The sequence below is a fragment of the Mastomys coucha genome, unplaced genomic scaffold (genome assembly GCF_008632895.1).
Source record: "Mastomys coucha isolate ucsf_1 unplaced genomic scaffold, UCSF_Mcou_1 pScaffold12, whole genome shotgun sequence".
Taxonomy (NCBI): Eukaryota; Metazoa; Chordata; class Mammalia; order Rodentia; family Muridae; genus Mastomys; species Mastomys coucha.
In genome coordinates this window covers 14704220-14718843 of record NW_022196894.1, presented here as the reverse complement: position 1 = coordinate 14718843, position 14624 = coordinate 14704220, and the positions used below count along the sequence as shown (strand labels likewise).

The 14624-nt window shown below is 44.4% G+C and overlaps 1 protein-coding gene across 5 annotated transcripts in view; it reads left to right on the top strand.

The window, feature by feature from the left end:
* Dgcr2 (DiGeorge syndrome critical region gene 2) overlaps positions 1-14624 on the top strand; it is a 62981-nt gene that overhangs the window by 31011 nt on the left and 17346 nt on the right. For all 5 annotated transcript variants that reach the window (XM_031363313.1, XM_031363311.1, XM_031363312.1 and 2 more), the window contains 2 exons: positions 85-207; positions 13781-13903. In XM_031363313.1, the coding sequence (XP_031219173.1) occupies positions 85-207; positions 13781-13903 (246 nt within the window). The remainder of the gene's footprint in view (positions 1-84; positions 208-13780; positions 13904-14624) is intronic.

Sequence of the window (14624 nt, the reverse complement as noted above, 5' to 3'; positions counted from 1 at the left end):
GCAGATGGTGGGGCAGAGAGCTTCCCTTCTATGTCTCTGCTTCTGTGCTACTTCCTCAACAGCCTGTTACCTTTTGTTCCACAGAGCTTCGGTGCAACCCTGGGCAGTTTGCATGTCACGGTGGTACCATCCAGTGCATACCCCTCCCCTGGCAGTGTGACGGCTGGCCGACGTGTGAGGATAAGAGTGATGAAGCCGACTGTCCAGGTAAGTGTGTGGATCCACCTGTCTCTTTGACATAGTCTCCCACGGGGAAGGAGTGTGACCAGGCAAACCGTGTGGTCTGTACACATTGGAAGGGTAGTGTGAGTTGACCCACTCTAAGCTTTTTAAGAAGTCTTGGCCATGGACTGATCTAGAACTCATGAGTTAACAGTACTGGAGATTTGAGGTACTCTTAGCCCTGGACTCACAGAACCTTGAGAGAGGGTGTGTGTGTGCTCACTGGCTCTGGGTATCAGTGCCTACTGAGGCTTGACAAGTGTAAACTGTAAACTAGCACTGCCTTTATTTCCCTTGTCCAGGCATTCTCTAGTAACATGGCACTTGGGGTTTTTCTCGTGGCCAGTTGTAAGCTCCTGAAGACATAGACTGGTTTCTACCTCAGCACCCTGATGTTGAGTAATAGCATTCATTCCATCCGCAGGTCTCATCTTGTGATAGTTGGGAGGGGCAGCATCCCATGCACATGTATTCATGTTTGTGTGACACTGATTTGCACATGCACACACTGACTCAGGATCTTTCAAGATTTTGATGAAGCCTGTCAAGCAGAAGGCATGTCATGTAATAGAAATAATAACTTTTCCCAGTGAGAAATTACTCCACACACTTAGAGATGAAGGGAAGCTCTTTACTAAGCACCTGATCAACTGGTCTAATGCCTGAGTAACAACTCCCAACAGAGTTGGCTTCATTGGCTTATGTACACCTCAGGCTTATGCATTCCGTCTAACACTGGCATCCTTAAATCTCTTTTGGGTCCTGGCCCCAGGCTACACTTTGAATACTTTAAACAGAGACAGGAGGCTGCAAATCTGGCTTAGCTTGGGCAGATAGGTTTACATAGCGAAGATATTATTTATTACCAGAATTATTTAAGTACACCAGTGTGTTCTGTTTTAAATAATTATTACCCAGAGTCATCCTGCCCACCTGATAGAGTTATGTTTTTCCTGATAAGAGAGCACAGGGGACTTTATGGCAGGCCTGGACTTAATGATGGGTATGACCCTGTTGCAGGAATCTTTGTAGAAAAAGCACTCTGATATCACAAGGTGGGGCAAACAACCAAGCAACATTACACAGAAGTATAGATGACATCAGGCAGTTAAGACAGCCCATCATATTAGCAGTTTCTCCTGGACATTCTGTTCAGGAAACAAGTGAAATCATGCTTGGCAAGTTGGCAGCACAGCAGTGCTTGAGTAGCTCAGTAAGTCAGCATCTAATGATTAGGTTCTCTACTTTACTCCACTTTAACTTTGTACTCATCCCCAGAGCTGGCTGCTAGTCTTTTTCCCTAGACTTAATTTTATTTATTTGTGTGTGTGTGTGTGTGTGTGTGTGTGTGTGTGTGTGTGTGTGCGCGCGCGCGCACGCGCGCGCGCGCGCCCCTCTCTCCAGCCCCTACAGGTATGTCTTCAGTGTGCAAATAGGGGCAGAATGGCAGGTACTAAGGTAGAGCTGTCTCCTTTGTCATGGCAGTGACAACCTAAGGGCTACTCAGTCCTGCTGAAGAGACATTTATATCCCAGCACCTTAACAGGCCTGTCAGCACCCCTGCTTTTCTTGGGGTGCTTTGGAGGCACTGCCTCTTTGGCTAGTTTCCACTTGGGGAACTCAATGTCTCGTAAGCAGATCTATTAGTAAGTCCTTTAGAATACCAACTCAGTCATACTACAACCCAAGAATCACAATCTTAAGCTGTGTGTGGTGGTGCAGGCCTTTGATCCCAGGACCTAGGAGGCAGAAACAGGCAAATCTCTGAGTTTGAGGCCAGCCTGGTCTACATAATGAAAAACTGAAAAAAAAAAATTGTAACCTGAAACTAGCCTGGCATTGAGAACCCTTTACTATCTGGCATAAGTCTTCCTTGCCAAGTTTCTGCCAATGCTGTCTGTATCAGCTGATGTCCTTCCTGTATCCATCCTGGTAATTCCTCGTTGCATGTGTTCTGGTATTCTTGGGATTTCTTTTTTCTGTCCCTGCCTGGACCAGCAAGCCTTCCTTCAGGACTTGTCTCAAATGCTAGCTGCCACAGTGGAAATGTTCACCTGATCTGTCTTCTTAGCACATCTAGAACTGCTGCTTAATTCTCACTGTTAAGGGACCTTCAAGACCATTTCTCCTTCAAGACCACAAGCTCTAAGAATGTGAAGTCTGTTCTCTTCCTGAATAGGCCCTAACCTTGAGGTGTTTTTCTCCCTGGATGGGTCCTAAACTGAGGTAGAAAAAGGTATACTGTAGCTCCTAGAAGCCAAGGGACGTACAACCTGAGCCAGCCTGAAGGGTTTCTTGTTTGTTTGTTTGTTTGTTTCCCTAAGATAGGGTTTCTCTGTGTAGTGCTGGCTGTCTCAGAATTTGCTCTGTAGACCAGGCTAGCCTTGAACTCAGAAGTTCACTTGCTACCATCCTCCCACCTCTCAATTCCCACTCCCCCACAACACACACGGAAAGGTATGATGTAATAGGAATTAACAGATAAGCTTTGCACAGTTCTTTGAGGGGGTTCCAAAATAAGATGCAGAGTTGAGCATAGTGCTGTACTGTGGTCTCAGCTACTCAGAAGGCTCCAGCTGGAGATTGCTTGAGTCTAGGACTTGAGACTTGGCAACAGAGTAATGTCTCATCTCTGATAAAGAGATGGTCCAGCAGGTAGGGCAGAGTCCTCATCCTGACCCTTTCTTCCATCCTCAAAGATCTAACGGTGGTGGCCTAGTCAGGACCCTCTAGAACCATCCCTGTCTGACTTGTTCCTTGGGTCAGCTGAGAGAGAGTAGACTTCCCAGCATATGGCACCAAATGCTGGTGAGGACCAGTGAGGCCACGCTGGAAGGGATGGCCTTTGGAGAATTTTGTGAATGATCAAATGGTTCTTGGTTTCCTTCAAATGAAGTAAGCTTGTTGCTGCTCTGAAATGTCTTCTGCCTGTACATTGTATGTTATGCAGAGCTTCAGATGCTGCTACAGATTGTGCAATCAGTGGCAGCCATGCTGTGCTTGCTTTCAGAGACGCTCAAGTAGAGAGGTCTGATTTCCCTTTGAGGCTCTGTGGCCTGGCACAGAGGAGGATTTGGCTCCTCGATTTTGTGGATTGCTGTGCTTTTTAGAAGTCTGATGCTGGCCTTTCCCTGCTCTGAGCATGACAGGTAGGCATGGTTGTCTGGAGGATTAAGAACTCAGCCACAGTAGGACTCACCTGCCTTGGCCTTGACTCTGTTTTTGTACTTGTAGTGGGCTGCCAGATCACAGGCTACATGGGAGCAGATTGATTTTTATTTCTGAAAGTTTAAGTATGAAAACATGTAAGAATAATATGATAGCTTATCTTCATTTCCTTAATAGCTGCTGAAATTTTGTTACCCTTTTGCTAGTTTTCTGGTTTTTTAACCTTAATAATAATAACAACTGTCCATTGTGGCTCATGACTTTAACCTAGCACTCAGGAAGCTGAAGCAAACAAGAGTTCCCCAAGTTTGAGGACAACCAGGGCTACATGGAGGCTGGGAGATCCTTCCACAGGAGGAAGCAAAGAGTTAGTGGGTAACAAGACCTCTAAAAGCTGTGGTCTTCCTACACAATGTATAAATGGAAAAGCTCCAGCCATTCTCAGTGAGGCCACTTTTGTGTGTGAACATGAGATTTTCTTGACTTGGCCACACTAGATTATTTCATTGCCCTACCCTCCAAAGGCATGTCTAAAAAGTACATACAGATACAAAGAAAGTGAACACAGCCAGACAGGAGTGATTGTAGCCTTTGTCTTGTTACTGTTTTGTTTTTATTTTGAGACAAATAATGTAGCCCAAGCTGGCCTCAAGATTGAAGGCGAGTCCACTCTTCTTCCCAAATGCTGACATTACAGAAAACATGTACCCCAGCTTCACAGGTTTTTGAGAGGAGAAATGGGTAGCATACTTAATGCAGTGTGCCCATTACAGGCTCTTGTCTTTGAGAAACTGGAAGGCTAAACTCAGTTCTCAGAAACCTACCAGCAGCCTTTAGTGTGTCCTTTGACTCTAGGGGTGCTGGGAAGGAAAGGCAAAAAGACCCCCTCTCCCTGTCCTCATGTAAGAACATCAGCTTTGACTGGGACACACTCTTTTGCTATGACCACCAGCTGCCTTAGGGCTAAGAGCACCTCTGATGTTAGCATTAGTCTCCTGCAGACAGCATTCAGGATTGGCTGTGGAGGTGAAACAGAAGGCAGAAGTGTCCACTCGACTCCTGTTGTTTTGCTTCCAACTTTGGGAGTGTTTCTTCTCTATATATAGTAAACAATGTTGGAAGATTCTGTGGAAATGGGACTTCAATTCTATGGTGTGAGGAGGTGTCTCTTTATATCAGTCTGAAGGAGTAAAGAGCTGTGCCTATAAGAAGCAAGCTTTACTTTAGAGTTGGTTTAGGGAGGCACCAAATGGCTTGTAAGAGAGATAATTTTACTGGCTACAGATAGACACAAGACATATGACACAGAGTTGTAACACAGGGCTGTGACAATTGGAAAAAAAATGAAATTGGATCCCTAATGCAAAACACAGAAAAATAACTGTTTAGAGTAAAGAAAAAAATGTAAAGACAGTCTACGTGAATATCAACTTTGATAAGGAGGTTAAAATATCTTAAAACAGCTGGTTTATTTATTTTTAATCTTCCCTTTATTAAAAGACACTAGTAAAAGCTGGGCAGTGATGGCACATTCCTTTAATCCTAGCACTTGGGAGGCAGAAGCAGGCAGATCTCTGAGTTCAAGACCGACCTGGTTTAGAGTGAATTCTAGGACTACAGGACTACAGAGAATCTCTGTCTTGAAAAACAAACAAGCAAAAGGACACTAATAAAAAGTTGAAAATATCAGCTGTAAAATGGAGAAATGGAAGCCAGGGAGATACTCAGTTGGTAAAGTGTTTGTTGTACAAGCTTGAGAACCCAAGCTTGATCCCCACGTTGTGGTCTAAGGTTGTTTCCCAGCACTTGTGAGGTTCAGAAATAGGCACATCCCTAGGATTTATTACCCAATCAGCAACTGCCAGGTCCTATTGAGAGTCTGTGCCAAAAAGACCACAGAAAGTATAGCTATTTCTCAGAAAAGTTACTAGTTACTGTTGCATGTAATTTCAAAATCCACACTTGCTTCTTCTCAAGAGCTCCACCTGTGGTCTCTCAACCTCTCGAGGCTAGCTTCACTCACCTCTAACAACTACCCTGGCCTCACTCAACTCCCATGGCTAGCTAACGCTTTTCCAGGAGTGGCAATCACTCTACACCGACCACCCACCCCTGTGGTTGGCTCTGCCAACACCAATGACTGCCACACGGCTGTGCTCGCTCGCTCTCTCTTGCCCACCTGAGTAGCCATGAATGGAAAACAACAGTGTTTAAAATCAGATGTCGCAATTGCTGGGTGCAGAATCTATTGTCCTAAACTCATCAGCTATTCTCTATTAGAATTCATCTAATAGCCCACAGGCCTACATAGTGTCCATCTTCTCTGCTTCACAGCCTGGCTGAAAATCCCTTTCTCTATGTCATCTCCTCCTCTTTCTCCTGGGACCCGGAAAACCTGCCTCTATATCTTCCCCCAACGATTGGCTTCTGCTGTCTTATTTACCCAATCAAACAATTAGGGAGTTTCCACCTACAAGTTATAGTTAAACACAGGGCTATATACAAGTTAGTACTCTAAAGGCTGGGTGAGATGTTGCTTACATACCTGAGGTTGGCAGAAATTAAGTTGTCTGCAAAACTAGGTGTTGGAGATGTGATGGCTTGGGACTCTCACTGTTGTTTGGGTACGGTGGATGAATAAATTGATCCACCTACTTTAGAAAACAGGTAATGTCTTCCATATCAGACCATTCTCATGACCTAGGATTCTTTTTTTTTCCTTTTTGGTTTTTCGAGACAGGGTTTCTCTGTGTAGCCCTGTCCTGGAACTCGCTCCATAGACCAGGCTGGCCTCAAATTCAGAAATCCGCCTGCCTCTGCCTTCCAAGTGTTGGGATTAAAGGCGTGTGCCACCACTGCCCGGTGATGATCTAGGATTCTTATTTGGGAGAACTTTGGAGAGATTCTTTTAGCATTTTTGTACTAATATCTTAGAAAACAACTCACATGATCACATGATAAGATGTTTTGTGCCAATGACAGAGAATGGTGTTAGGTATAAGTGTCAACATATATATCAGTAGACAAGAGTAAGTTAACAGAAAACTGCAAACAGTGAAGCGTAGGTGTGGGTCATTCTGTGCTTTAGCCGATGAGGTGAGCTGAAGAAAGCACAGGCGCGCTGCACGAGAATCATGGCAGATGGCTCCTCCAAAGTAATCTTGGTCCTTCCCTGGTGGGAAAACAGGAACAGACACGGGGAGGAGCAGGTGGTGTGAGTTGAGCTCATCGGGTGAGCTTTTGTTCATTATTATATTTCACTTATGCTTATAGCTTTCATCTTTTGGCATGCTGATGTAGATTGTTTCTGAGGAGACAAAGTTATGTTACTCAGACTGGTTTCAAACTTTTAGGCTCACAAGATCCTCCTGCATTAGGTCCAAGTGTTGGAACTATAGACATGTGCCTATAGTTTTTAAAGAACTACAATAGGAGTAGAGTGCAAGCTGACTTAATCTAACAGAGCAGCTGCAGCGTGGACCTCCCGAAAAGAGCAATAAGAAATGCATTTTGCCCTGCAGGGTCCCTGAAAATTAAGAAGTGACAGGGTCTGACAGGGAAATGAGTTAGGACTGGTGAGAGTCTCAGCACCACATCCATCTTTGTCCACTCTGCATAGCTGACTCATCCCACCAAAACATAATAGGTGGTTTTTTGTTTGTTTGTTTGTTTTTTGAGACAGGGTTTCTCTGTGTAGCTCTGGCTGTCCTGGAACTCATTCTGTAGACCAGGCTGGCCTCAAACTCAGAAATCCGCCTACCTCTGCCTCCCAAGTGGTGGGGTTAAAGGCATGCACCACCACTGCCTGGCCATATGTGTATTTTCTAGTCCTGTGCAATCCAGTGGTAACAGCAAGTCCATAGCAGACAGGTAGGAGATAAGTACCTGAAAGGACTATTTGGGATAAAGATGTGATGGAACAATACAGTATGCAGCAATTAGCAGCTACAGTGCACACCAAGGAGTGAAAGCATCGGTGGCTGAGCCTGTAAAGTGGTCCATTTACTTGTTGAAGAGCTGGTTGCACTGTTAGAATTTGGAACCACTTGGGTATACACACATAGGGAAGAATTAAGAAGGATTTTCTCAGATGAGATCAGAAGAGTCTTATCTAGAGGATAAGCAGGTGTGTCACAGGCATAGCCATAATAGAAGCTCTCAGCTAAACGGCTGTGCTTCACTCTAGTGCCCAGTCTGGCTTACCCAGACCATCTTCCTCTTAACCATGAAAAACAATCGATACTTCTGGATTCTGGATGCTCAACAGACTTAACACAGGATTCTAAGCCAGGAGAGTCTGAACATGATTACCTGAGGTAACTCTGCAGTGTGTGAAATCACTATTAAATTCAGGATATCCTGTTGTATAACAGGATACATGGAACATTCAGGTACTTAGAAAAAAGCATAGTGTGCGGTAATCCTGCAGTGGAGAAAACCAGTTACTGATGATATCTTAACTCAAGGAGTAAAAGAAAACCTTAGAAATATATTCTGACAGTACAGAGGTGGCACATATCTTTAATCCCAGCACTCGGGAGGCAGAGGTAGGTGAATCACTAGTTTGAGGCCAGGGCAGCCAGGGTTACACAGAGAAACCCTGTCTCAAAAACAAAGAGCTATCTACACACACACACACACACACACATGCATATATATTCTGACTTAACAAAATGGCAGTCTAGGAAATTCTAAGTCCTCAGAGCAACTACAGGCTGGACAAAGAGACTCTGTCTACCTCTGAGAAAGATTTGGAAGACACCTAGTTAGGACGAAACCATGTTGAACTGCTGTGATGGTTACATAACCAGTCTTAGCTCTTGGGAAGCTGAAGCAGCATTGCCAGTTCAAAGCTTTCCTGGGCATAGCAAGACCTAGTCACAGAAACAAACAAGCATGAAGGACTAGAAGCATAGCTGCGTTGGTGGACTTTGATCCCAGCATTGTATGAACTTGGTATGGTTGTATGTGCCTAGAGTCCCAACACTGGGAAGATAGAGGCAGGAGGAGCAAAGGTTAAGGCTATCCTTGGCTACATAGTTTAGACCAATCTGACCTGACTCTTAAGTTTTGCACTGGGATACGTGCATGTATACATGTTGAAACAGGGTCTCTTTATAGGGGGTGGAATGAGCTGTGTACACCAGGCTAGCCTTGGACTCTAGCCTGCCTCTGCCTCCGGAGTGCTGGGACTAAAGGTGTGCACCAGCATGCCCAGCTCAACATTGTTTTTATTTGTGTTTACTCCTCATGATTCCTAGTGTCCACCTCCAGCCTTGTGTGAAGTGTCCCTAGCTGGATAGGACTTACTGAGAAACCGCTGCTGGTTTCTCCTGACATGTAAAATGGCTGGTGGAAAGGTGCTGTATAGAATGGAGTGCAGGTATTCCGAAAATGAAGGGTGGTGCACACCTACAGGGGTCTGGGGCCGAGCAGTGGTTGTGCACACCTTTATAATCCCAGCACTCAGGAGGCAGAGGCAGGTAGATCTCTGAGTTTGAAGCCAGCCTGGTCTGGGACAGTCAGGGCAACAGTAGAGAAACTCTGTCTCAAACACACACACATACCTTATGGAGTGTGACACTTTTAGCAAACCTCTGTCTCCAAAAATATTTACATTACAATTTATAACAGCAAAATTACAGTTGTAAGGTAGCAATGAAAATAATCTTGTGGTTGGGGTCAACTTGAGGAACTGTGTTAACAGGTCACAGTAGAGAGCTGCTGCCTGAGGGAGTCTTTCAGAAGGGAGATGAATACATTTAAAAGTAGTGTGTGTGGAGGGCTGGAGAGATGGCTTAGCAGTTAGGAACACTGACTGCTCTTTCAGAGGTCCTGAGTTCAATTCCCAGTAACCACATGGTGGCTCACAACCATCTGTAATGGGATCCAATGCCCTCTTCTGGTGTGTCTGAAGATAGCGACAGTGTACTCACATATATGAAAGAAAGAAAGGAAGGGAGAGAGAGAGAGAGAGAGAGAAAGAGAGAGAGAGAGAGAGGAAGAAAGAAGGAAAGAAAGAGAAAGAAAGGAAGGAAGGAAGGAAGGAAGAAAGGAAGGAAGAAAGAAAGAAAGAAAGAAAGAAAGAAAGAAAGAAAGAAAGAAAGAAAGAAAGAAAGAAAGAAAGAAAGGAGAAAGAAGTGTGTGTGGAAATCAGGAAAAGCTTACACATCAGCACTGGCAAGACCACGAGCAAAGAGAACTGAGAAGACCTTTAAAAAGTCATCTCACATTGATTGAAGCTCCCTCCAAGCCCTGCTAGGTAGTTGTCATCTCCAGCACAGGGCGAGTCTTCAGAGACCAGGAGAGATGGTGCTTTTACACAGACAAAGGGAGAGCGTGGCCCATCGCTGTAAAAAAACAGAGACCTCTTTTTTAAGGCAATGTTCATTTTATTTATTTTAATTAATTAAGTAGTTAATCAGTTTTTTTAGCACAGGGTTTTTCTGTGTAGCTTTGACTGTTCTGGAACTCATTCTATAGACTAGGCTTGCCTCAAATTTATAGAGATCCTCCTGCCTCTGCCTCCTGAATGCTGGATCAAAGGCATGACCACCACTGCCTTGTGTCTATGTTGATTTTTATTCTTTAGCAATTTCATACATGTATATAATAAATTTCAGTCCTTACCCATTATTCTGTTTCATGCCTCTCTTCCCAGGAAGTCCCCTTTCTATTTTCATGTCATTTTTATATAAGAAATACAGATTTTAAAATAATATCTTAAATGTGTATTGAAGGAACTAAAGGAGAATATGGACAAAGACCTAAAACAAATGAGGAAGTAGGGAAGTAGGGGTTGAGGCTATTGCTCAGTGGCAGAATGCTTGCCTAGCATGGGTTTCGGCCTCCTGCGAAGGCAAAAACTGAGAAATCCCAGACCCAGTTGGCTACTCAACACCTATAATCTCAGTATTCAGGAGGCAGAGACAGCCCATATTACAGAGCAAGACTATCTCAAACAGTAGAAACATTTTCCCCCAGGTAGATGACAGGTTACACTCAGGCACAGTCCTAAAAGAGTCATAGGTCCTCTGTAAACACTTGAGAAAACACAGGGCAGTTAGATGGAGAAGCCTAGAAAAATCCTCTCTCCTTGCTGGGTTTCAGCCACCCTACAGAACAGAAGAGTTCCGTTGTGGTTTGGCAACCCAAGAGCCAAATGTCATGGTACTATAGGATAAAACCTGTTAAGTAGAATCCTGTGAGACTGTGGGAAAGAAAACTTTAAAATTAGATCTGCACAGTGCTCAGCCAGCTGAAAGCCTTTAGTGGGAACCAAAGTATACATGAGAATTTGCACAGATTCCAAGCAGCACACAGGACAGTGGCAAGACCTGCTTAGAAATGTGGCCAGCATTCTCACTCAGCATCTGAGGAAATCACAGAGATTTGTCCTTCTAGTTGAGATTTCACTGTTATGCAGAGGAAAGCTGGACGGGAAGAACAGTTACAGAAGAGCGGGAAGACGCCTGAGAAGGAAGGCAAGAGACTAGAGGGAATTCATAACCAGGCCAGTAGGTTTCCATGGTCTGTCTCTACCCTCTTTATGTAATACCCAGTCTCTAGGAGACCAACCCTGAGCTCTTTTTTCTTCCTATCCCTTTCCCTTTCCTTCCCCCTCCCCTTCTCCTTCCTCCTTCTTCTCCCCCATCCTCTCCCCCATCTCTCTCCATACTCTTTGCTTTTACGAGAGCACAGTCTGGCTGGATTCGCAGGGTCTCTGTGTCTTGGCTTCCTGATTTGGGACTGTTCTCTCAGAGTGTATTTTCTCCTCATATTTTTGCTCCTATAGTTTCCTCTTCTGTTGTCTCCTCTGCTTTCCATCATTCCAGTACTGATCACCAGTCTTGTGTGTGTGCTGGGCTGGGGAGGACATTCTTTTTACTTTTCTTTCCACTCATGTCCATAGTGACATATAAATACACACAGTGTTAACAGTGTCTCAAATTAGCATTTAAGAGATGATTATTTGGGGAGGAGGGGTGTGTGTGTGTGTGTATGTGTGATTTTTCTGTTTTTGCAGGGTTTGTATATAGGTTTTTTTCAGAGGGTGATAACTGTAGTTGACTATTTTCATAGAGGGTGTATCCATGTGTATTGAGTGTTTGTTGTTTCAGATAGATTCTGTTAATGTAGGAGGAGTGCTAATGGAGCCTCATACTCTGAACACCAGGATAGTAAAAGCAATACTTCAACTCCTATTACTACCTAGTTTTTCCTTAAGAAAGGTGACAAAATAAAAGTTTAGTAATCTAATTCCTGATTCCAATCCCAAACACAAGTAGAATGAAGGTTCATAAAATGGCTCAGCAAGTAAATGCTTGCCACTAATCTGACAGCCTGAGTTTAATCCCCGGATCTCAGGAATAAAGAAAGAACTGCTGGACTCTAACCTGCACACAGTAAAACTTTAAAAGAAAACACAAATGCCCCCACGACACATCTCATCTGAAATGCACAATTCTTGAATCAAATCCCCCAATGAAAGTGACCTAGATGAATTTCTAAAGAACTCAAAAGTATGATGAAACTCTTCAAGAAACTAAAGAGTGAATTCAAGGACACCAAGATGAATGAGATAAGGAAGTCAGTACAAAATGAAAATAGAATATAAAGAGCAATACTGAAAACACCAACTGAAATGATAACAGAAAATAAAAGTTTAGGAAGGCAGATGACAAGCACATTGGAAACCTCCCTGGTAGAGTGGACCAGGGGCAAAGCAGAGCATCAGGGCCGAAAGACAAGGAAGGACTTAGTGCATCACTCAGGAACATTAGTAAGATCTTAAACACACACAGTCAGCATGTGCAAGGAACACTGAGAAAGCCATGTCTACAGACTGTGAGCATAGCCAGAGAGGAAGGCCATGCCAGAGCATAGAAAATATTTTCAGTACAAACAGCAGAAAATGTCCTAAGTCTATGGAAGGTGAGCTCCATCCAAGTACAAAAAGACAGAATCAGAAGGTGCGGCCTTGTTGGAGCAGGCATGGTGTTGGGGGAATACTTTGAAGTTTTAAAAGCTCATTCCTTCCCAGTTAGCTTTTTCCTGTTTGTTTCTGGCTTGTATTTCAAGATATGAGCTCTTATCTACTACTCCAGCACCATGCCCACCTGCCTGTCTGCTGCCATGACGATCATGGACTCTAACCATCTGAAACTGTAAGCCCTAGATTAAATGCTTTCTTCTACAAGTTGCCTTGGTCATGGTGTCTTATCACAGGAGTATAAAAGTAAACAGACATCTCTTCCCCCCTTTTCCCTCTTTTTTTTTAAATATGTGAAGATGAAGCTCATGGTCCCATGCTCACTGGCTGTAGTACCACTGACCTCATCCCAGTATTTTTAAGGATTTGCACAGAAAAAACAGGAGACTTAAGAGAGACTTAATGTAGTAATGGTTGATACATTTTAACTTTCAAACTTAAGCACTTTAAATATTTTACATTGATATTATTTCATAATGAGAGGATTGAATTCTATTAAGTAAAAATAACTTAGAGCCCAGGATATTAACAGAATCGGGTATCTAGAGAGGAGTGGGCTGTCAGAGATAGAGTCACAGAAGCACTTTGTAGGTCATCCCTTGCCACTTCTTCAGTCTCAGGCCAGCCATTACAGCCAGAGTCTGGTCTGATCTTCCTGTCTGAGGGCAGCCATGCATACCCACTGTCCTACTGTTTGGTTTTACCTTGTCCTCATATAGATGGAGTGGGATGGGGTCGGCCTGGGAAGTCATTGGCTCTGGTGTTGCTTCACTTCATTTAGTCACTCTTCCTTTATGAGGTGAAAGGAATGACCTGAAATTGTTAGATCATTCTGTGTAAGTCTAGCATGTCCCTCCTCTCTTCGGCCTCCTATTTATACTTAACCATGCTTTGAGATCTTTTGCACACGAGGACCTGTGCTAGTGCTTTGTATCCTGAGGCACTGGCCTGAAGGTTAACAGCCTTGAGATCTACAGGCAAGTGTGCAGACAGGTGGAATAGGCCACTGACGGTGTGGTAGAAGATTGCATGTGGTAGGTTTCCCCTGCACACTAACAATGTTCCCAGGCCTCTGAGGCTGGGGAGGACAAGCCTGGACCTTAGGAAGCATTGCCTCTCCAGGTACCCTCAGAGATTCAGGCAGTGATGAGGATTGTGAAGCAGGAATGGCTGACTCAGGGCTATGCAAAGAGTGCTTGTAAAGGACAAGACCCTATTCATAATAGCAAGAAAGTAAAAGGTATGCTTCACCAGAAACAAGGTCAGAATATGACTCTTGATGTTACTCCCACCAGGCCTTTCCAGCACTGAGCTACCTTTGGGCTTGGTGCTGGCAAGCCACAAAGTTGTGTCCTGGCTGCTGCTAATGAGCTCATGGCATACTTCCTTTGCTTTCAGAAGTGACTGGAGAGGCCCGTCCTTATGGGAAAGAAACTGTGGATCTGCGGCAGGGGCGGACCAGAGGAGGCGACCCCACACACTTCCACACAGTGAACGTGGCTCAGCCTGTCCGCTTCAGCAGTAAGTTGCAGACCTGCCCTAAGGCAATGCCCACTAAAGTGTTTGTTAGCCCACCTTGAGGCTATGGCCTCACTCAGCCATGGCTTTCTTGAGGCCATTGCTGAGGGGCTAGGTGTACTAAAGCAGCCCTGGAAGATGCTGGGAGGACATGAATGAGGCTGCATGTTGGCCTGCCAAGGACATCCAACTCCCAAGTGGTAAAGGAGACTTGGTGCCCAAGCAGGCTCTAAAGCCAGGCTGTGTGTTTTGACAGTGCTGCATTAAGAGATAGTAATACTGATTGAACATGCTCCCTTTATTAGTGATTAGTAAATGAATAACCTTTGACATTAAACTTCTGAAGGAGTATAACAAAGCTGAAGAAGTGCAAAGCATAGTTTAAAATCTCCCCTACCTGAGCAGACATGCTAAGGTGATGACATCCTCTATGTATAAGAATAGCCAGATCTTTAGCAGAAAAATGTTTTATGTGCCTGTTTAGTGGGCAGTCTGTTTTCTAGTTTATGTTAACTCTTAGCTCATAGCCTCAGCATGCGAGAGCCACTTTACAAACAGCCTGTGCCTGTTGTCTGTGCTGACCATCACCAGTCCTAGGGCTTGGCCATCAACCTGTAGTGACTGCCTAAGCCCAGCACAGTCCATTCAATGAGGGCCCTGGAAGGGGAGTCACCCTGTAGGCTCCCAACATACCTCACAGCTCCTACCCTTGCATGGAGCAGTA